This window comes from Paroedura picta, chromosome 13 (genome assembly GCF_049243985.1).
Source record: "Paroedura picta isolate Pp20150507F chromosome 13, Ppicta_v3.0, whole genome shotgun sequence".
NCBI lineage: Eukaryota > Metazoa > Chordata > Lepidosauria > Squamata > Gekkonidae > Paroedura > Paroedura picta.
Window position 1 is genome coordinate 4,663,529 of NC_135381.1, and position 23,711 is coordinate 4,687,239.

The 23,711-nt window shown below is 49.3% G+C and overlaps 2 protein-coding genes across 2 annotated transcripts in view; one reads left to right on the forward strand and one right to left on the reverse strand.

The window, feature by feature from the left end:
* LOC143823215 (uncharacterized) overlaps window positions 1-23,711 on the forward strand; it is a 575,613-nt gene that overhangs the window by 291,876 nt on the left and 260,026 nt on the right. The gene's annotated exons all lie outside the window — the stretch shown is intronic.
* The window catches only part of SLC15A4 (solute carrier family 15 member 4), a 31,774-nt gene continuing 17,505 nt past the window's right edge, over window positions 9,443-23,711 (reverse strand). Inside the window, exons 5-9 of the mRNA XM_077307605.1 lie at window positions 22,626-22,794; window positions 17,058-17,213; window positions 13,781-13,939; window positions 10,045-11,280; window positions 9,443-9,908 (exon numbers count right to left, since the gene is read on the reverse strand). Coding sequence (XP_077163720.1) covers window positions 11,132-11,280; window positions 13,781-13,939; window positions 17,058-17,213; window positions 22,626-22,794 — 633 coding nt within the window. The 3' untranslated portion in view covers window positions 9,443-9,908; window positions 10,045-11,131. The remainder of the gene's footprint in view (window positions 9,909-10,044; window positions 11,281-13,780; window positions 13,940-17,057; window positions 17,214-22,625; window positions 22,795-23,711) is intronic.

Sequence of the window (23,711 nt, forward strand, 5' to 3'; positions counted from 1 at the left end):
CATGTTGGGCAGCGGGAAGGGGGCTGGTGGGGAGAACAACAGGCTGCGGGTGCAAAGCTTGCTGCGTTCTAGAAATCCCCACCCTGCAAGGAGTCATGAGCCCATGAACGCATGGGGTGGCTTTTCTAGCGAAGCAGACCCCCGTTCCATCGAGGCCAGTACTGTAGACTCAGTGGCAGTAGCCTTCCTGGGTCTCAGGCAGAGGTCTTTAGAATCCTAGCGTCCTCAATTTGGAAGGGTCTATAGAGGCCATCTAGTCCAACCCCCCGCTCAGTGCAGGATCAGCCTAAAGCATCCAGGATAAGGATCTGCCCAGCCACTGCTTGAAGACCGCCTGCTTGAAGACTGCCACCTCCTTGGGCAGCCCATTCCATTGCTGAACTACTTGGATGGTGAATATTATTTTCCTGTTATTTTACCGCACACGTAGCTTAAACCTGTTTCTGCAGGTCCTTTCCTCTGCTGCCCACAGGAACTGCTCCCTGCCCTCCTCCAAGTGACTACCTTTCCAATACTTCAAAATAACAACCATGTCTCACCTGGAGGTTGATGCCTTTACTTGTAGACTTCACACAAATTGGTGTATTGTAAGCCAAGCCGGCTGCCCATTTGTTTGAGGCAAAAAGCGAAATAAGAACACAAGCTGTACCTTTGCCCCTTTCCCCTCATGGGCCACAGTCTTTTGGCTTTCGCTCGAGTCACCCGCAAGCAGTTTGCTATTTGCTAACAGACCCACAGGTCTCCGGTCCTTTTGACATTGAGGGAAAGGTCACAATGATGCCAACCAAATGGACCTGCGTTAATGTGTTGGGCCAGGCAGTGGTGAGGGGGCGGGGGGAAAGACCCCTTGCTTCTAATTCTATAGGCTGCAAATTTTCACGGCAATGCCGAGGGGATGGAACGGAGAGAGAAATCAGAAATTTACAATTAAGACTGTGTGCGATCTGCCCGTTGAGAAAAAAGAAATCAAAAGTCTGTGCTGGGATTCCCCAAAGAAAAAGTGAATTAAACACGACTAATATCGTGCACGCCGGCATCATTTAATTTGCCCCCCCCCCCCAATTCCCAAGCTTTGGGGATGGAAACGATCAATCTCCCCTAGAATTAGCGTTGGGCAATCTCCTGGAAGTACGACTGAATCCTGGAGCCCAGAGATCAGTTTCCCTGGAAGAGAACGGCTGCTTTGGAGGGTGACCTCAATAGCATTATAACCTATGGGGTCACGTGCCTTCCCCAAACCTTCCCTTCCCAAACTCCCACCCAGATTTCCCACTGGTTCTCTTCTCCTTGCGGAACAATTCCGTGCCCCTCTCGCGCTTTACCGAATCTGTGCCCCTTGGGCGATTCAATTTCCCGTTCCGCTGGAAAGTCCGTATGAAAACGTTTCCAGAGCTCGGCCGATATTAAAAACGCTCAGGCTGGCGCACGAAGGCAGCAATTGAAAGTTATTGCTATGCTTCACAGAGTGTCCGTCATTCACCCCCCCCCCTCCTTCCCATTCATAAGCATTCTGCCTTGCAACTGTTTCCACTCTGCCATGCCGGGCAATTTTGTAATATGGGAGATAATCACATTTTACAGCTTGGAATTCAGAAGTCGTTACTAGTCTCGCAGTGTCGTTTCTGGAATGATTAACCTTTCATAAATACTTAGCAGCAGAGGAATGGATATCCCATCTTTGGACTCTCGACGGATGTCGGAGGGCGTTGTTGTTAAGATACATCAGGGGCGGAAAGCGCCATCGAGTTGCAGCCGATTTATAAAGGCCCCATAGAGTCTACGAGGCAAGAGATGAACACTGGTGGTTTGCCATCTCTAGACCCTAGACCAGGGGTAGTCAAACTGCGGCCCTCCAGATGTCCATGGACTACAATTCCCAGGAGCCCCTGCCAGCGAATGCTGGCAGGGGCTCCTGGGAATTGTAGTCCATGGACATCTGGAGGGCCGCAGTTTGACTACCCCTGCCCTAGACATTCTTGGTGGTCTACCATCCAAATACTGACCAAGCACTGCTTAGCGTCTGAGATAGGGCCAGACACAACTATCTGGGTCAGGACAAGAGATGAACAGAGGTGGTTGGCCATCACGAGCCTTTGCGCAGCAACTCTAGACATCCTTGGTGGCCTACCATCCAACTACTTACCATGGCCAGCCTGTGATAGCAGCTGCAGTCAAAGCAAGGCTTTAAATATCCGCCCATCAAATCTCCAGCCGCCAGTCAGAAAGCTTGTTGGTAAAAAAAGACTCACCTGGGCCCTGCCTACTTCCTAAAAGCACATGGTGTGCACCAGGAAAAGGTTGCCAGGTCCCGGTTAGGGGGTTGAACTAGGTCCAGGGAAACCCAGGTCCGATGCCCAGGTTGATCGATGTCCTGGTCCAACTCCACAAGTGTCCTGGTCCAACTCCAGATGGTAGACACGGCCTCTTGGATGAAGCCCTGAATCCTCTCAACGGCCGGAGCTCATAAAAGACGGCGTGAGGTTCTCTCCGGGGCTAGCGCGAGCAATCTTCTGTTTGTTCTACACTGCAATTTCAAGGAGGGAATTGTATTGCCCATGTAAGTGATTTTAAAGCTTTTTAAAATGTTGCTCCGAATAGTTATTTTTTGCTAATTGCATTTTACGGCGCAGGCCGGTTTGAGTGTCTCTCCGTGGCGCGACAGCTAATGAACGAGAGAAGTTGCGGCCGTACGAGCCAAGGGTAATGCTAATGTCCCCTTTGGCTGGCGTTCCAACGCAGCGCTATAATGTTGCATTCAGAGCTGGCGCTCGACAAAGCCAACAGCCTACCTGGGGATCGAGAACGGTTGGATGGATCCCCCACACCGCGATCTGGCTCTGAACGGAAGAGCAGCCATGCCGGATCAAGCCAAGTCCATTGTTTCGCACGCTGCTGCCAGGGGTCTTCAGAAACCCTACAAGCCGGTTATGGGGGCCAAAACATTAGCCTATTATTACCCACCCAGAGCAGGCATTCAGAGGGATAAAGCTTCTGTCCATGGAGGTTCCATTGAGTCATAATGGGTGGTGACTATTCATCGACCTGTTCTTCCGTGTATCTATTCCTCCGTTAAAGCTAGTTGGTGATATCGCGACATCCTAGTTGCCAATTTCCTGTTGTGGACTGGAGATCGCTTGGGATAACAGCCTCCGGACAACAAAGGGCGGCCCTCCTGGATAAAATGGTCGCTTTGGAGGGGCGACCCTATTAAAAGGTCTGTCCAGAGGTCCATGGACTACAAGTACCATGAGCCCGAGAGCACCTTGCTGGCAGGGGCCCATGGTCATTGTAGTCCATAAACATCTGGAGACCTAGTTTGGCAACCCTTCCTCTATTACACTCTTCTTCCGTCTGCAAACACTCCACCACCATGGATTACCTCTCCAAAATCCTTCTGAGGGCAACAGATTAGGTTGTGGAAGCATTTCAAGTGTTTTGGGTGGGGTGGAAAACGTGGAGATTTTGAGGTCGGAGCCTGAGCAGAGTGGAGATTGGGGAGGGGAAAAACTTCATTGGGTGTAATTCCATAGATACCCTCTTCCAAAGTGGCCATTTCCTCCAGACAAACTGATCTCTGACAGCTGGAGACTAGATATCCCAGGAGATCTCCCGTCACCACCTGGAGGTTGGCAACTCTAGCTATGGGTCTCTCGTTAGTTCAGCTTCTAGCTTGGAGCACCAAGTCCCTCCCTCAAGAGCTCTGGGGCTGGTTGGGGCTGCAATTTGTCACCGTCTGCCGACATCTTGCGATAAGTAGCTTTTAAAAATGGTTTATGCGACAAGGGGATAAGTACTCTGCGTGTAGCCCCCTATTTCGTTGTAACACGGCATATAAATCGAGTCCTGCCAAACTGGATCAAAGTCCGTCCGGCGAAAGCAGCCTAATTCCTTGGATCTTTCCCCCAAAGTCGTAATTTCCGACCGCCTACCGAGTCTCTGTGCAGTAATTCAAGCCGGAGGTTATCAGCGGGTAGCCTCCTTCCCAATGACTGAAGATTACTTTTAAAGATCAGTACAGGAAATCTGATGAAGTCAACACTGGCGTTCTACCGGGATTCAAAAGGTTGAGCTGTATAATTTCATGATAGCATAATTCTAGGCCATCAAACTATCAAGGACTGACACCCATTATGCTGTATATCGTCTCCTCTTTGGAGGGAAAGAAAACCCTGACTCCCAGAGAAAATCCGATTGCATTCAGTTTGTTATACGCAGCCATTTCCAGCCTTTTGACTGTGGAGGAGCCCCTGGGATGTTTTTTTGGGCTTTGCGGAGCCCCGGATTCCAGCTGACCACACCTCCCTGCCACGCCCCCCTCCCAAGTGCCACGTCACGGGAAACTTATATAAAGGAGAAATTATACCATGCAAAGTACAATAAGTACGACAAACAATTGCCAGCTAAGTATTTCTCGTTGTCAATGGAGTACTTATTTTTTAAGATGAAATTGCTTGCAGAACATATTGAAAATGTTTCAGGGACGGGGGAACCTTTGCCAATTCAAATCCAGCAATTCATTGCAAGCCAAAACGCAGGAAGAGAGAAAAGACAGCTGAAAAGCCGACCGTCCCTCTCTGCGTGATGGTGTTCCTCGTTCCCAAAAGCTACGGCTAATTTTGACATTTGCATTGAATGGCTCGATTTGAACTGAGGGAGGTCCCCACCCCAAAACAAAACAAAACAAAACACAATTTTCAATATATACTCCAAGCAATTTCATCTTGAAAAAGAAAGACCTGGCTGACAAAGAAAAATACTTAGAATCATAGAATCATAGAACCATAGAGTTGGAAGGGGCCATACAGGCCATCTAGTCCAACCCCCTGCTCTACATAGGATCAGCCCTAAGCATCCTAAAGCATCCAAGAAAGTCAACAATGTCAACAATACTCAAGTCAACAAAGGTTCGTCTTAATTTTTATTGTACTTTACGCTGTGTGATTACACAGTATGAGCTTTCCACGCTGTGTGTTCTTTTGTTGCCATGTCACTGGAAGTGACATCACAACTCATGTATAAACCCCGGGAGAACCCACTCACTCTTGGGAGGGGGAACCGTGGCTCCCTAGCTAGTAGCCAACTCTATTAAAGCAGAAGGGAGAAGGCAGTGGACCCTCTCTGGAGCTCCTGTGGACCCTCAGGGATCTGCAGACTCCCAATTGCAAATCTCTGGGTTGTAACGTTACTTCTTGTTTCTGGCACTGGAGTTATTTCACGGTCTGGCCTGGATGGCTCAGGCCAGCCGACCCTCTTGGGATTTCAGTAACTAAGCAGTGTTGGTTCTGGTTAGCACTTGGATGGCAGATCAAAAAGGAAGTCGGAGCCAGGAAACAGCAAACTACCCCACCACTACATCCTCTGGGAGCTGATTCCACATTTTAGCTGCTCCCTGCGTAGACAAGTATTTTGTCCATTCTAAATCAACAGCCCACCACCTTCACTGAATGCCCCCCAGGTCTAGTATTTTGGAAGGGGAAGGAACGTTTCTTTTTGCCAATTCTCACCACCCCGAGTGAAATGTCCAAATCCCCTGCCGTGTCCCCCGCCGTAATCTTTCCAAATCTGAAAAGAGGTCCCCAGCCTCTCCAGCCATTCTTCATTGGGTGGAGATGTCGACAAGGAGGTTAGCCATCCAGTCGTGTCTGACTCTTGGCAATCCGATGGGTCAACCTTTGCCACATTTTTATTTATTTGTTGAATTTATAAGCCGCCGCTTTAGGCCTAGCCAGCTCACGGCGGCTAACCGCATGAAAAAATACAATATTAAAAACAGTATTAAACAGTAATAAAATTACCATCAGATCTACCCCCCCCCCCCAAATCCACCATTGGCTCTAGGCAACGATGTTACCTGGAGCATTTTAGAGGAGGGGCTTAAGGTGTTTCCCCCAACCCATCCTAAACCAAATTCCTGGAGGAAGAGGTCCATCCTGTAACCCTGTGGAACTGTGCTAGTTCTGAGGGTGCCCTTAGCTCTTCTGGAAGCTCATTCCACCGGGGGGGGGGGGGGGCAGGACTGAAAAGGCCCGGCCCCGGCCGGTCCAGGTGAACTTCCTGTACTTTTTCTCCATCAGCCTAAGAGCTAGGAAAGCTCTCTTCTTTCAAAGGCAAGCTGAAATCTGTGGTTCAGGCCACATTCGGTGCTATTTCTATCGAACTGGGCCATAAAAACATCCCAGAAACCTAAGGAAGGTAACTATGGGAGTTATTACAGTTTGGCGTTTGGGGTTTATGGATCTGCTTCCTTCTCAGTTCTGTGCTATCAAATTTAAGTTGTTGAGGGATGGTTTCCGTACACCTTGCCTTGCCAATCCCCAAATCTCCTTGGCAGAATTAGAAAAACACCTGAATCGGTCCAAACGGCATTTCTATCCCAAGCATCCCAGCCAAAGGATCCTCCCCGGGCAGCTTCTGAACCGCAAGACATCCCATCCAATAACCGATACGATGCTACAAACCTCATTCGACAGCCATAAAAAAGAGCAATAATCGACAGTTAAAACCCAATTAAAACCTCCATTGAGCCGTAAAAGGAGAAATCAAAACAGCAGTCTTATGAAAACATCTGAATCCTGGAAAAATAATCTGAAAAGAAACGCGGGGGGGGGGGGAACCAACCCCCCAGGACCAAAACCCAAAATGAGATGTTCAAAACCAACTGGAAAGAATCTCTTTGACCCAGCAAACAATAACTTTGAGAGAGACCCAGGACGAGAGTACAGACCCAACGCATCTGGATACATCCCCTGAAGGTCTTTACACTCTGCCAATACCAACAGGTTGGTGGTCTTCAGGCCCAGGGGCCCCTAGCACCAGAGCCCATTTAAGGAATCACGGGGCCCCAGTAGAGGACATTTTGATGGCAGCAGCCAGCCTGGGGGCAGAGGGACCCACACAGTGGAAAGGGGTGTCACCCTTAAAGAGGGAAAGGGGGGGGGAAGAGGCTTTGGCTCTGATCCATGGTAGGGGGAGGCACTGTGCGGCCAGGAGCACATAAATAAACCAGTCCTGTGGCCAGGGCCACTGCATCCAAGAGACCCTTTCTCTTCGTACACCCCACAAAAAGCACCAAGCTCAGCCAACTCCAACTGTCTGGTGATCATACATATATGATTGTTTTTAAGTTGTTGTTAGCAGCTCTGAGCTGATCAGGGAAGGGGGGGAAAGTAAAAAAAATATTATTAATATATTACTAAACTATAAATACAATGAACAATTATTGCAAAAAACGGTAATAGGTCCCAGAACAGATGACAAAAAAATATAAAACAAAGACAAAAAGGACATTGGTTCATCTCAAATAGCAAACATACGTTTGTCGAAATGCGTGTTTTTGGACTGCCAGTGGGAGACCTGCTTTAATAACCCACGTGTGAAGAAATGTAGCCTATCAGGGAAAAACCGCTATGCTACTCACCTGTGACAGGCTAGTTTTTGGTATTCGGGAAGAATTTAACTCTGTTCTCTCCCCACTTGCCTTTGAAAAGGACACACAGAACAAGATGAGTTTTACGAGGCACCAAACGGTTTGCACAGATCCTGGGCAAAACTTTTTAATTTGCAAACACCTGCCCAGGTTCAGATCTTCCGAACAGCCCTTAATGGAAGAGAGGTTTCTGCTACATTAGAGCTAGCTGCTGAGGCATCTTGACTGAAAATCTTCATTGAGGCATGCCAAGGTATTGCTTTAATTACCCATAAAGTAAACTGATTAGTTTCTCCCCCCCTTTAAAGTGGGGAAAGGAAATCAGAAAAACGTGGGGAACCTTTGAACGAACACGCTCTTTCCTTTTTGATGACAGTCACCAAATGCATCTGCATAAACGGGTCTTAATTACTAACACTTGGAGGCTCAGCCAAGCCATTCCAAATAATTATATATTTTTTAAAATTACTTATGCAAATGTTTGCATGTTCTGACGTCCCTCCAGGGTGTTAAAACAGGGGTAGTCAAACTGGGGCCCTCCAGATGTCCACGGACTACAATTCCCAGAAGCCCCTGCCAGCATTCGCTGGCAGGGGCTTCTGGGAATTGTAGTCAGTGGACATCTGGAGGGCCCCAGTTTGACTACCCCTGTGTTAAAACACACTTGATCCGGGCAGAGAGCAAAGAGAAGAAGTAAACAGGTCCGGGGAGGGGGCTCCGTTTTGATCAAAACCACACAGCCTCAAATAATTCGAGCAGCCCCATTAAAGTAGCAGGAACTCTGCGTTGAGCAGGGGGTTGGACTAGATGGCCTGTATGGCCCCTTCCAACTCTATGATTCTATGATTCTATGGCCTGTATGGCCCCTTCCAACTCTATGATTCTATGATTCTAACTTGGACAAACAAGGGCTTTATGCATTCCGACACCTGGCACCTGAGCTTTTTTATTTGCAGATGCCAGGGACGAGATTCCAGGATCTTTAACGTAGAAAGGAGCATTGGCTGACTAGAAGGGCTGACTAGAATCTTTAGGGCTGACTAGAATCTTTACAGAAGGCATAAAGGGTTTTAAAAGTGGATGAGAGAGATTTATGGAGGGCTGGTCTATCACCGGCTACTAGCCATGGTGAATAAAAGGAACCTCCATGTTCAGCCAGCTGCTGAATAGGAGGCAACGTCAGGGGAAGGCCTTGGCCTCTCTGCCCTGTTGTTGGCCCTTCAGAGGAACTGGCTGGCCACTGTGTGAGACAGGAGGCTGGACTAGATGGACCCCTGGTCTGATCCAGCAGGGTCTTCTGATGTTCTTATGAAGGCCTCAGCCTCTGAGCCCTGTTGTTGGCCCTTCAGAGGAACTGGTTGGCCCCTGTGTGAGACAGGATGCTGGACTAGATGGACCCCTGGTCTGATCCAGGAGGACTTGTTCGATGTTCTTTTGCACCACACAGTGGAGGCCTTTGTCAGAGGCAAAACTGAGATTCTACCAAGTATTTAACAGGCAAACCAGTGAATTCTTTGGATGGATTCCTGACTTGACCTAATTGGAAAAACTGGGCTCTCAGTTGTTCTTGGGACCGGATAGACTTGGGCGGAAGAACAAAAACACCCGTGGCTCAGACACGCTGGGGATAAACAGAGTTTCTTTTCTGTCCTGTCCCTCCCATTTCAAAAACAGGCTGTAGAGTTTGAAAAGGGCAACCCAGTTGATCAAGAGGCCGGAGCGTCATTCCCATGAAAATAGGCTAAAGAATCTAGGGGTGTTTCAGTTTTTAAAAAAAAGACAATTTGAAGGGAGGGCATAATGAGGGTTTATAATGCACAGCTGTAGGGACAGCTTTCAAACAGGGTAGGAGAAATTCTCAGAGGGATCAAAGGCAAAGACTTAGGTGAGGATGTCAGGGTCCCATCCTGCCCAAATTCTGGAGCCCTGAAAACAGAACCATGAACAACATCATAGTACACCTTAGAGTCCTGAAGTAAGAGGAGACAGAAAAAACGAACCAGGCCAGACAGAATATCCACAGTATCGATTTATTGAACGAGGAACACGGGTTCAAGGCCCAGGAGTTTTGTAAACCAGTTGTGACAAAAGTTTAGGGGAAATCGGAAGGCCCGTTTCCTAGTGAACGTTTAAACATGCTTCCCAAAAATCCAGCTCCCGACACAAAAGAAAACTTTAAAGCCATCCGGGAGTAGCCGAAGTGGTGTCGTCGTCGCTGGTGGACTCACGTCTGTGCAAAATACTGCTTTGATTTATCGCTCCATCACACTCGTCAATATAATAGAGGAAAGAATGAAAATAAAGGCGACGGAAACTCAAGGGCTTTGGCTGAGGATACTGATTTTATTTTATTTTTTTTGTATGCTCTTAAGACGATGTGCAAACCCCCTAAGAAACCTACCCGTTATTGCAGGTCTTATCTCGCCGGGAGGTCCACTGGATGCATACAAGGGCTGAGTCCTCTGTGACAGGGGTAGTCAACCTGCGGTCCTCCAGATGTTCATGGACTACAATTCCCACGAGCCCCTGCCAGCGAACACTGGCAGGGGCTCGTGGGAATTGTAGTCCATGAACATCTGGAGGACCGCAGGTTGACTACCCCTGCTCTGTGAGACAACGTATTTAACTGGAGAGCTGTGCAGGAGCAGGCCACAAGAATTTGACCTGTTGGTCAAGATGGACTCGTAGACGTCTTGTTGACTTGGGGCGGATCAGCCTCCCCACCCATCATCACACACTCCACCGGGGCAAGCTGACTTCGTCCACCAGCATATTCTTTCGGCTTCGCCCCAAATTAGGTCTCGATGGCAGCTTCGTTCCTCCCCATCGGCCTCTCGTTTTTGAACCGGCGAAAAGGAACTCGCAACCGGGAGAGAAAAGATTTGTTCCTTCACAGCATAAAATAAGGTTTTTTTTTTCCCCTGTACAGTCTAAATATCTACCCTACCTTAAAAAAGAAAATTCTCAAGGCACAAGGCAAAAAAAAAAAAAAAAACACTCTACTGATACCAGCTCAGTCTCCCACCTCAACATGATTTAAAAACACACCGAGATCTGCAGCAGCTGGATGAACAGGTCCTGCCAGGAAGTCACAAGTAAAAATTGAAGCAGCGTCCTTCACTGTTTGAAGACCCCGCCTATTAAAAGTCTCACCCTGTTTTGCCTATTTGTCCACTGCATTTCCATATCGTTCAAGAAAAATTTCCAGTCCCCTCTTATTTAGTTGCTTCAGTTTGAAAAAAAATAAAGAGGGAGAGGGCACCTGTGGATAAACACTAAAAAGGAATCACAAACGCTGCTCACAGCTGCTTCCTTCAGTTCTTCTTTAAAAGAATTTTTAAAAGAAAAAAAAAAATCAATCGGAAGTTGTAACCATCTTGATTTCCAAAGGCGGATCGTTCTCAGTTTTGACCGACGGGAGAAAACAGCTTGGAATGAGGGTAGCGCGCCTTAAACCCCAAATGGTAAAAGAGGTTTTGCTCTATATCACAGGGTTCATGGCCTAGATATATCTCGCTAACCATAAGGCACTTACCTACTTTTACAAGGGAAGGAAAGAGGGTTGAGGCAAGAATTCGGTGTATCATGCACGTTTAAAGACAGCGCCCCGCTGAAAGAATGTTTTTTTTTAAAACCTTGCAAGCCAACGGGGTTCTTTTTTTGTGTAAACCACCCAAATAAACCGCATTTCCGCTGCACATCGTATCAGGTCCGCCCGCCGGCAGTGGCTCCGTTAGTCCTGGATCTTTGGTGGTCGTATTTCACGGAAACAATAAGGAAAAGCAGAAGGGTTGCTCCTTGGATCGCCGCCAACAAGAAAAAGTAGTAATTTAGATGGCACCCATTTATGTTACCTGGGAAGGAGGAGAAGGGGAAAAGTTAGGAATGAAAAACCAATGAGTAAATCCAATTCTATTAGAGCCAAGATGTAAGCTGCAGCTTTAGGTTCTGTAGACTAGGGTAGTCAACCTGTGGTCCTCCAGATGTCCATGGACTACAATTCCCATGAGCCCCTGCCAGCAAATGCTGGCAGGGTCTCATGGGAATTGTAGTCCATGGACATCTGGAGGACCACAGGTTGACTACCCCTGCTGTAGATATCACTCTCGGGGGCAGAAATGTTCCGTGTCCATCCCCAAACTATCTAGCTTAGCGGCCCCCCAACCATTTTTTTCTCTTGTGCCTGAAAAGAGTTATTAAGAAAGTGGGTGGGGCCAAGTGAGGCTTTCCCCCAACAAGACTTCTGATTGGCCACTGGAAATGCTGGGCTGGGCAGATTTTTAAAAGCACGGCTTTGGCAGCAGTTGAGAAGTTGGGGCAACCATTGAATCCTAGAGTGGGAAGGGGTCATGCAGGCCATCTAGTCCAACCCCCTGCTCAATGCAGGATCAGCCTCAAGCATCCAGGAGAAGGATCTGTCCAGCCGCTGCTTGAAGACGGCCAGTGAGGGGGAGCTCCCCACCTCCTTAGGCAGCTGATTCTATGGCTGAACTACTCCCCTGATATCTAGCCTGATATCATTCTACATCATTCTACATGTAGTTTAAAGCCATCCTGTGGTTCTTCTCCTCTGCTGCCAACATGAACTGCTCCCTGCCCTTCTCCAAGCGACAACCTTTCAGATACTTCAAGAAAGCCCTCCTGTCCCCTCTCAGCCTCCTCTTCTCCAGGCTGAACGTTCCCAAGTCCCTCAGCCTTTCCTCACAGGGCTTCATCCCCAGGCCCTGGATCATCCTCGTCGCTCTCCTCTGTCCCTGCTCCATTTTGTACCTGGCTCCACCTCCCGAGGCAGCCATTTTACAGCTGAACAGGATGTCATTCCTTAACTGACCGATCTCCACACCATAAACATCTCTGAAAGGGACAGGGCCTTGGCCTGAATGGGAGAGCGCCAAGGAGATCCAAGGTTGCTACCCAGAGGCAGGCCACGGTAGATCACCTTGGTCCATCTCTTGCCTTGAAAACTCTACAGCAGCGGTGGCCAAAAGGTGCCTCTCCAGCTGTGCTGGGTGTGGCAGCATACCAATATATAATTGATACATGTTCGTGGACTACAATTCCCATGAGCCCCTGCCAGCAATTGGCAAGGGTTCCTGGGAATCGTAGTCCATCTGGAGAGCCACCGTTTGGCCACTCCTGCTCTACAGGGCCATGGGAAGTCAGCTGTGACTTGACAGCACATTCTACCACCAAAGGGACACGGTTATCCAAGGTCACCCGCAACCCTATTCAGAGGCAGCCATCCTGAAACGTTCCTACCAATGCAATCCGAAACAGAGTTACACCCAAATCGTGTTAGGAGGGCCCAATGCAACTTTGGACTGTCAATTAAGCAAACCGATGGGCTGAAGAGGACCCTCAAGTGTAAGAAAGGGCCTCTTGCTCTTGGTCCCTATCCAAAAAATCCCAACGACAATAAAATACGGGGGGAGCCTAAAAGGGACTGTGGCCCCTGAGCCAAGTGAGCCATTATTTTTATTATCCACCAAAACGGGAGGAAAAGAGAGTCCCATCAACCCCCCCTTCAAGCGGCATCAAGGTGAAATTACTTTAATTACCGAAACTTAAGATTCAATTAAACTAATTTATAATCAAAAGCAGTAAAAAAGAAAAAGGAGACGGCGAACTAATGTTCTTTCTGTGACGTTTAAAATACAATATATTTCAGCCAAAGAGCGCCGGTGTTTTTTTTTTTTTTTTAAGTAGTAATTTTCCTTTTATGGAGCAGGATGTTAATGCCGTACAATCGCTGGTCTTTTTTCTCTCTTTTGGACTGCAGAGATAATTTAATTGTTTAAGGGAGAGGCTGGACACTTGAGTGCCTGCGGATAAATTCAGCTACATGATCTGGGTAAGAAAGCAGCAGCTCGGCTAGACTGGGGAAGGGGGAGCAGGAGACAGCTCAAAGAACAGGGGATCCTAAAGAGAATGCCGGGATGGGGGTGATCACCTTCCTGAACTCCTTGGAAGACGGCTGGGATTAAATAAAATAAAATAAAATGAGGAGGGGTCCCTTGAAAATATTTAGCACAGTGGGTGCTCAACAGTAAGTCCCTCATCAATAGAGTTGGCCCCAGGGTCTTGATTTATCTATCCCCAGTTGAAGATCGGACCAAATCTTTTTAAAGTATCCCCCTTTGTCAACTAGCTTGTCTCTGATACTTCTCTTCAGCAATCTCTTACCTCTCCCAAACTGAGTCACGCAAGCCAACACATTCTTTTGGGAAAGGGCCCACTTTGGAACTTCTCCCCCAGCCTCGGCTCACATTTGCAGATCCCCGTTGGGACGCCTGTCGGAGAAAACTCGGAAGGGGCTTTCATACGTTCTCCACGTTCGTGCAAGGGAGCGCTTACCAAAATCGACGTGATTGCTCATCCAGCCAATCTGCTTAATAGACACCAAAGCTAGCAGCCCCGAGCCCACGAAGGACCCGATCCCGGAAAAGAAGAAAAAGAGACCCATGATAGCACTTTGCATCGATTTGGGTGCAGCTGAATAGGCAAACTCAAGCCCTGGAAGGAACAAAGAGGGAAAAGACATTAAGACACTCAAGAAGGACCAACTGAGCTCGGGAGCAACTTCCCGTCTCTTGACGGGCCGCCTTGTGATTCGATTCCCTAGCAAGTGGGGGGGGGCGCACTGGGGCAGCTTCAAGGCGTCCATCCGTAGAGCACGGAGGTTAGTGACTGACCGGGCAAGGCCATTGTTTTAGAGTGTAGCTGTGTTGGTACTTGTGGACTGTGAGCTAAAGATGAGGAGACTGGGGGATGCGGTGGGAAAGAAGGCCAAGGCAGCCTTGGCCTGTATCAACAGAGGCAACACATCAAAATCATAAGATGTCGTAGCCCCGCTGTAGACCGCATTGGCCAGACCCCTCCTGGAGTCCTGTGTGCAGTTCTGGAAGCATCACTTCATAAAGGAGGTGGACAAAACGGAGAGGGGGCGGAGGAGAATGCCAAGCAGAATCCAGAGGGAATGCTTTTCGTGAATCAAGAGTGAATGCTTTTTTCAGTCACGGCCCAGGGGTGGCAATTCAGCAGCAAAAGGGCCCTTTCTCTCTTTCTGACCTGGGGTACAAAATTCACATGTGCACCCATACACGTCACTTTGAATGCAGTGCATCGGGGGGGGGGGGATCCCTACTTTGCCATGAGAGCTCAAATGTTTTCCCAGGAATCTGCTTGGACACATTCCTAATTTTACACGCCCAAGTCCTTCAGAACGGCTATCATGCAGCCCAATGGTCATCATGCAGTTAGGGGCGGGGGGGGGGGGCTGTGAGAGTCTCCTCAGCAGGCGGAAAGACCCGGAATCCTGCCATCTGGCGGCCCTGATGGGAAACACCAACTCTGGGCTGCTGTTGAGCTTTATGGAAGTTTTGAGAGGATGCCGGATTCGCACCCGGGGCAAACCCTGGCCGGCTGGCTGGCTGAGTGGGTGGGTGGGAGTGAGGGTGTCTCCTCAGGCAAAACCTTGCAGGCTCAAGCATCTCTCTGAGAAAGGTTTTGCTCAGCTCTCCTTTCGGAGTACGCTTTCCGTTTCCAGCAGATGCGACGTGGTTTCGTGGCCACCCTGCTTGTGTATTTGTGGCATTTATTTATCTAATTTGTCTTTGTTTCTGTCCCGCCCGTCTCCCTGGTGGGCGGAAATCATTCTCCTCTGTTCAATCCTTGCACCAGTTTGGTGTTGTGGTTAAGAGTGGCGGCTTCTAATCTGGCGGGCCGGGTCTGATTCCCCGCTCCTCCACATGCAGCCATCTGGGGGACCTGAGGCTAGTCACAGTCCTGATAGCGCTGTTCTCACAGTTTTGTCAGAGCTCTCTCAGCCTTACCTACCTCACAGGGTGTCTGTTGTGGGGAGAGGAAAGGGAAGGCAATTGTCAGCTGCTTTGAGACTCCTGGTAGAAAAAGAGTGGCATATAAAACCGACTCTTCTTCTAGGTTAGGCCAAGAGTTTGTAATCGGCTTAAGGGCACTTGGGAAGCTTCTGTGGTGGAGAGAGGATTTGAACCTGGAGCTCCCCAATATTAGTCTAAGACAGGGGTAGTCAAACTGCGGCCCTCCAGATGTCCATGGACTACAATTCCCATGAGCCCCTGCCAGCGAACGCTGGCAGGGGCTCATGGGAATTGCAGTCCATGGACATCTGGAGGGCCGCAGTTTGACTACCCCTGGTCTAAGACTTCAGCCACTGTATTACGCTAGCTCTCTGGCCTAGACAGTCCGAGCCAGTAGAAAACATTTCGATGTCTTGGGCAGCCAATACTGCTCACCCTGTTCCCACTGGAATCCAGAGAGGGCTCTGAGCTTAGTCCTGAGTGACCTCGGCATTCTCTCTGCCTAACCCACCCTGCAAGGTCGTCCTAAAGGTAACCCTGCAAAGGGGGGGGGGGGGAGACCTAGGCATGCTCCCCCGAGGTTCCTAAACATGCCATCCCTCTGCTTGGAACAGATCCGCTGCATAAAATATCTGGCCAACTGTTTTGCTGCTGGCTCCGAGCGGTGCCCTTGTAAACCAACAAGGGGGAAAATGAAACAAAAATGTTTATAGAGGGCGAAGGGGGGGGGGGGAGAGACCATCACAGTTATTTAATTAAAAAACGACGCCAAGCAAGCCACGTACCGAACGGCAGCGGAGAAGGCTGCAGCTATATTTCGGCTAATGAACCCTGAACGTGTGTGAAACAGACCAGAAAATAAGATTTTACAGCCATGTTCCCTCCTCCCCGTTCTCCGTTGCGCCAAAATCGATAGGAACCTCGGTGGTCAGGCGCTACATCAAACAGGCAGGGTGCGGAGATTGCCAAGGGCACGCAGGCCCATTAAAATGGCCAATCGGAAACTGTCTTCCAGGACCATATGAGGCAGCATCATTCACAGGCTAAGCCACTGGATCCAGCAAGCTCAGCTGCTATCGACTCTGACCGGCAGCTGCCCTACGGGGACCCATAGCTTGAAGTGGGGCTCCTGTGCTCCTCCACAGAAAGAATCCCCGCATGCAGAAATCTAGAGTATCAGGATGAGGACTCCGCTAGACCCTGAGACACTGTTTTTCTAAGTGGAAGTGTAAAATCTGGGACTTTTCTAGGCTTTATAATTACTGCTTGGTGTAGTGGTTAAGAGCGATGGCCTCTAATCTGGAGAGCCGGGTTTGTTTCCCCGCTCCCCCGCATGCAGCCAGCTGGGTGACCTTGAGCTCGTCACAGTCCTGGTAGAGCTGTTCATGGAACAGTTCTGTCAGGGCTTGCTCAGCGGGAGTTCTCCAGACCATGCATGGAGACTGGCAACCCAAGGGAGGGCACAAAGCCCATTCAACAGAGTAACAACAAGGCAAGATGTCAGATCCAAGTTGACACAGAGGGCAAACAAGCCAGACACTCTGGGTGACCTTGGGCTAGTCACAGCACTGATAAAGCTGTTCTGACTGAGCAGTAAGAACCAACCAAAGCCGCATATAAGAACCAACTCTTCTTGTTCTTCAGTAATATTAGGGCTCTCTCAGCCTCACCTCCCTCATAGGGTGTCTGTTGTGGGGAGAGGAAAGGGAAGGCAATTGGAAGCCGCCTTGAGACTACTTTGGGTAGAGAAAAACAGCATATAAGAACCAACTCTTCTTCTTCTTCTTCCTTACCAGCAATACTTGCAAATATTTCGCTGAACCCAATCAGGATATATTGAGGAACCTGCCACCAAATTGACATGTCGGCAGCGTTATACACCACGGTCCCGATCTTCTGTTGGATTGTTTTGTGCTTCACGGCATTCAACCTATTTGTTTCCAAAATCCCTGGAAGAACAAAGAAAGGCAGAGAGACACATAAATTGATGTGGTGGGAGGAGGAACACGGTTCCCTTAACATCAGCTGTTTCTCCTTCTTATCCTGGAATTGTAGGGTCGGATTTGTGGTTGCAGCCTTCTTAAATGCCTGAAAAAAAATTCACTATTGGTGATTTCTAGGTTTCTAGTCCACAAGGCAGTCTGGAAATTGTGTGGCTGGTGCATTAGGAGTCCTTGTTGAACTGTTCTTGAAAGTTCCGAAGGGCCTACAAAATGAAGCTCTTCCACCAGGCATTTGGTGATCTATCTCAGGGGTAGTCAACCTGTGGTCCTCCAGATGTCCATGGACTACAATTCCCATGAGCCCCTGCCAGCGGTTGCTGGCAGGGGCTCATGGGAATTGTAGTCCATGGACATCTGGAGGACCACAGGTTGACTACCCCTGATCTATGTCATAAATGATCTGTCATAACATCTATTGGCCTCCTCCATTAAGACCCCGGAAGAGCCCCCCTGGAATCAATCAATACAATCTGAAGGGCTGCAACATCGGCAAGCTGATCATGCCAAACATTGGAATCCTTGGCTTTTTTTTTTTTTTTTACAATTGTTTAAATTCTTAATTGTTCATTGTTTCATTGGTCGTGATCAAGGTTTTAATGTAATTATGTTGAAACCCGCCCCGAGCCGTCATTTGGGAAGGGCAGGTATATATATAAATAATAAAGAAAGAAATATAAACGTGTGTGCCTAATCGGGTTGGGGGCTTTGAAGATTCACCGTGTCACCCCCCCACACACACACACCATGATTTCCTACCGCAATTGTGAGTTCCTGCATTGTGCAGGGGGTTGGACTAGATGACCCTGGAGGACCCTTCCAACTCTATGATCCTGTGGGATAAAATTCAGCAGGGAAGGATTGTCAACTGCTTTGGGTGCCGGAGGGGGGGGGGAGGTGGCGTAGAAATGAATTAAAATATGCAGCCTCCCCCTTCTCTCCTGTCTTAGCCCTTAAGAAGAGCCCTGGTGGATCAGACCAGTGGTCCGTCAAGTCCAGCAGGCATATCAGGAATAGTCAGAGCAGTACCCCAGTCCAGAGCTGGCAGTCCTATTCATCATGGTTACAATCAACTCTTCTTCCCATTTAAAGCATTCTTGAGGCCAGGGTTTGCAGAGGAACTAAAAACAGAAGAATCCTGAGTCTTGCCCTGGATAGACCAGGGTAGTGTGAACTTGTCGGATCTCAGAAGCTAAGCAGCATCGGGCTTGGGGAGTATTCGGATGGGAGACCCCCAAGGAACGCCAGCGTTCGGTAGACCACCTCTGAACGTCTATTGCCTTGCAAGACCCAATCAGCTGTGATTTGACAGTCCTTTTCCCCATCCCACCTGAGGCACCTGGGCTACCCCTCCGACGCTGTAGCCAGTGTTCGGATTACCAAGAAGCATCTGGGCGCCTGGATATGCGAGCTAGCGAGGCCATCCATCCAAGCCGTGGGCTCTTTGCATCAGAAAGAGAACGCACGAGGATCAATTCATTTTTGGAGGAGGATTACCTGAATTAAGCCACTCCAGTTTAATCACCGTCTCTACTATCCACAGGCAGAGAAGCCGTAAGGGAAGGGGAAGGAGGGAGGGGGGGGGAGGAGAGAAAGAAAGAAAGAAAAGCACCATTTCAAGAATCTGAGCTCCTCATGCGGCATGATTTGAGCCTTATTGTATTCCCTTGTTAGCATCCAGGGGAATTACACAAATCCATACCACGTGGATTAGCTCTGGGCTACGGACGCACGCCTACATTGATCCTGTATCAAGGCGATCTTGTTACAACGAAGAGACGATCCCCCCCCCTGCCAAAGCAGCAGGGTGAGTCCGTGACCCACAGTACTTGCAGGGGGGGGGGGAAATTGCCCCACCCGGTTGCTGGTCTTATGTAAATACTATGGTACAGTAAGCTCCCAAGAGCAGGATGTAATCCTCTTTGCTTCCTATGAATTCTGAAACATCCATCCGAAAACAGGTTCGGCGAGGGATGCGGCACGGTTCGGAAGCGACTTGATGTAGCGCTAAATTGCGGGGTTTTGTTGGGGGGTTGGAGAGCAGCAATGAGATCCGCCCCAGCGGAAGACACGTGCTGGTCTATCGCGCCTGCTTTGTCTACTTTAGCGGCGCCTCACCAGCACGCTCGGAGAAGCAGATACGTGCTCTAAATGTTCCAACGGGGCGTCTCCGTCGCTCCATACAGGGAAGCCTTGCGTGGCCGTCCATTCGCTCTGCCCAGCGCCCTTTCCCATGGAGTGGCCAACTGCTGTTTGTGATCGCACAAAGGACTCTGAAGGGGGAGCCTCTGCCCCTTTGGGGCAATCAGGGCTCACGGATTCACAGCAAACCACGGTTGGCTGTCACGTCCAAACCGCAAGCTGCGTTCCCTCCAAACTGGGAAGGGAACGGGAGGGTCAATTATGAAAAAGCTCAGCTTCCCGCCAATCGGAAAGCTTGAATGGATGAAGAATCTGCAAGGGACAGTGTGTGTGCGTGTGTGTCCCAAAATGTGTTCCTTTAACAGCCAGTTAGGATTTGTCATTCATTGAGAACATGAAGCTGCCTGATAGTGAATCAGAATCATGGAAGGGGCCATAAAGACTATTTAGTCCAACCTGCTACTCTGTGCAGGATCGGCCTAGAATCATAGAATCGTAGAGTTGGAACTTCCAAACAGTGGCTCTCCAGATGTCTCTTAAAAACCTGACACATGACCTCCCGCCCCCAGGTACGTATTATGGTAATATTGGTCTACTTGGATGGTGCTTTGATTGGCATCAAGGGGGTGGCAGGTTACAGGGGATGAGCGATAGGGTGGTGAGTGTACTGCATCGAGCAGGGGGTTGGACTAGATGACCTAGGGGGTCCCCTTCCATGATTCTATGCATAATCGCAAAGGAATAGGAAACAGGAAGGAACTGCTTTGCCAGCCCTGGTGCAGCTGGTCCTGCAACCGAGGAATCCGTTCCTCTTTCGCAGGTTGTGTCGGGCCCGTGAAATGGGAAACGTGACCCTGATGTGTTTCCCGATTCCACCACAAGCTGGTGACACAAGGTCTCGGTGCCCATTCCAGCTGGCATCAGTTAGAGGGGAAGGGGAGAGAGATACCCATTCGCCTTGCTCAATTTCCTGAGACATGGGGCAACCAACCAAGCCTAAGCAAACAAACATCTCCCCACTGCTCATGGGGAGATTCAGTATCTAAAGGTCGCAACCCATAACTTGAAGAGCTGCATAGCAGGAAGGCGGGGTATAAAAACAAGCAAATTACCTATGAGCAGGATCTTAGCTTTCTCTGTGTTTGCTCTCAGAGATAGGTCACGTTTCTAGGCCTCAAGTTGGCAAAGGAGAGGTTGATGCACGTGGATAATGCCCCCGGGGCGAAATCAGAAGCTGAGAGGGTGGAGCCTTGGTGTCTACAGTTCTGTGTCCTACCCCCAAATAACAGATCACAGGTCTTCCCCCACCCATTCAGGACCTCCAAGAAGGATATGACCTTGCCTAAGGTGAGTCAGAAGAACAGAAGTGAAACCATGTTGGGTCAGGCCAGTGGCCCATCCAGTCCAACACTGTGTCACCCAGTGGCCAAAACCCAGGTGACCTCCGGAGGTCCACCAGCAGGGCTAGAAGCCCTCTCACTGTGCCGCCCTCCCAAGACCAAGAAAACAGAGCACCACTGCCCCAGACATAAGAACATCAGAGAAGCCATGCTCGATCAGGCCAATGGCCCTTCCAGTCCAGTGTCACACAGTGGGCAAAGCTCAGGTGTCATCAGGAGGCCCACCAGCAGGGCCAGAACTCCAGAAACCTTCCCATTGTGGCTCCCCAAGCACCAAGAAGTCTGCAATTTGTAAAGTGGGTCCCCTTATCAGAAAGAGTCAAAATTCCAAGCTAATAATATTCCCGTCTGGAAAACACAAATACAAGATGCAGGGACGACTCTGACACAGAACCTGTTTCAAAATATGTAGGGTTTCTCTCCCTGTGCATCCAAACTGGCACAGGGATCTATGCACATTGTTCAAAAAATCCCGAGAAATATTCTCCTTTTACATTCCAATGCCTTGGCCCCGGGAAGTGTCCTGAGCCACATCTCAGAATGACCTTGGCCCTAATAAGGTAATTGCCTCTCTCGTCGCAAGATGCCTTAATGGCCCTATAAAGCCTCCCTGTCCAGAATAGATGGGGAAGATTACAAGGCCGCAGCATTAATTAATTGAATGCCGCAATGCTTTATCGATAACGTTTGTTACGGCAGGTAGCCGGTGAAGGCCCATGCAGCTCCTGAAATGCTGCCGAGAGAAGCACGATGCTGATGGAGCTCCGGGGGAAGAAGTTGGTCTTCAAGCAGATCATCTCCCCGCCCCCAGCCCCACTAGAGGAAGGGATGTAGCAAAGGGGATGAAGCCTCTGCTTTCGGTGCACAGATCTGGCTCCCAGTGTTCTGCTCCCTGCAACTTCCACCTGCAGCTGCCTCATAACCTTGGCCCATCAAGGTCGGTATTGCCCACTCAGGCTGGCAGTAGCTCTACAGGGTTTCAGGCTGAGGTTTATCCCATCACCTGTTGCCTGGTCCTTTTTGACCGGAGGTGGCGGAGATTGAACCGGGATCTTCTGCCTTATACTGAGTCAGACTCTTGAGCCATCAGAGTCCATGTTGCCTTTTCAGATTGGCAGGAGCTCTCCAAGATCTCAGGCAGAGGCCTTTCCCACCACCCACCGCCAGATCTTTGAACGGGAGATGCCGGGGATTGAACCGGGGACCTTCTGCGTGCCGAGGAGATGCTCTTTCCTTGAGCCACAGCTCCTCCCAGGAAGGAACGCAAGCCACAAAACAGCTGCTTTAGCTTATCTGTATTCATACAGTGAAGATCCTCGTGCTGTGGTGGCAGCTGTTGCCAAAATGTTAAAAAAAAAAACCCTACCCCGCCAGTCAATTCTCCCATGACCAATCAGAAGCCTTGAGTGGCCAAAAGTCCCACCTACTTTCTATAAACCTTTGGTGGGCACCAAGAAAGGAGCTGGTAGGTGCTGGGGGTGGGGGGGGTGTATGGATTCGGTCTTGTTCTGAGAGCCAGAGAGGAAAAGAACAGCAAGGCAAGTTAATTTTCCAAGATGAATTTTCGTTTCACTTGCTGCCCACTAGCTGTGACCAGAAAACCTCCCGGTTGAAGAACTGTATAACTTCTTGGATGTTTCGAGCCACCACACCCCCCTGTCAAAGCGGACTCCTGGAAGAGCTCCGCCCAGAAGTCCTTCCCCCTTCTTAGTTGTAAGATGTTCCTCTGCAGTTTTTAATGTCTTGCATTCTGCAGGGGGCTGGACTGGATGACCCTGGAGACCCCTATGATTCTATGATATGCCTCTATGGCGCTTACCAGCAGCGAAAGCCGAGCACATCACAAAGAACATCCCGACGGCGATCCTCTTCAGGGACGACGGCAGCAAGCCGTTCCTCTTCAAGATGGGGTCGACCACTTTGTCTTTCAGAGGGATCAGGAAGAGAATCAGCACCGCGTCAAACATGGTCAGCCAGGCGGCCGGGAACTGGGGGAAGGAGAGGGAACCGTCATTGGTTAAGTCCGGTTTGCTGGACTTTTGGAAAACAAAAGATGGGCTTTTTTGCCCCCTGTATCAAATCTATCCATCTATCTATCCATCTATCCATCCATCCACCCACCCATCCATCCTTTGGAGCATTCCAAATGTATTTGTTGCCCATGCAAAAATCTATCTTCCCCCTCCCTGTCAAGTAGCCAGAAGGGGAACAAAACAGCATCAATTGTTCTGGGGTACAGGGAGAAGCAAAATCAAGCAGTCCCAAGACCGGGTGTGGAATTAACGTTCATCGGGAGAAGTGTTAGCTCCGCTTATCTTGAAAGCTAATACAACAAGATCGTCCTGCCGGAGGCTCAGATACAATTAAGCCCAATTAATCACGGAAACACCTGTCTGTTGGATGATGGATTGTGCCACTCATTCCTGATAAACAAAACCCCATAAAGTTATTGAAAGAAATACACAGAAAGATGGCTTTTTAACAGCCGTCAGCGCAAATATGGGAGAGGCACGTGTGACAGAAAGCCACTGAAGGTCGATTACGTACTCCCCAACACTCCCACGTGCCTTGGAAAGAATTCCAGCCTGAAATGATTCTCCTTAACTGTTTAGTGGAACACACAAAGCTGGAATCTCGCACTGCCATTTTAATCATCTTTAGTATGTCTGATTTTCCATTCGGCCACATCTGTGGATACTTAAACCTCCTGAATGGGACCACGTAGAAAGAAGGGCAAGTTTTATACAAAGTTGGGAGGTTTGTTCCTGCTTTTAAATGAAGGGTGGGGTAAATTCCCCTCCAAACAGAGGAATGTTGTCTGCACTTGAGGACAGCTACTTATCCTGGATGCTTGAGGCTGATCCTGCATTGAACAGGGGCTGGGACTATATGGCTTGTATGGCCC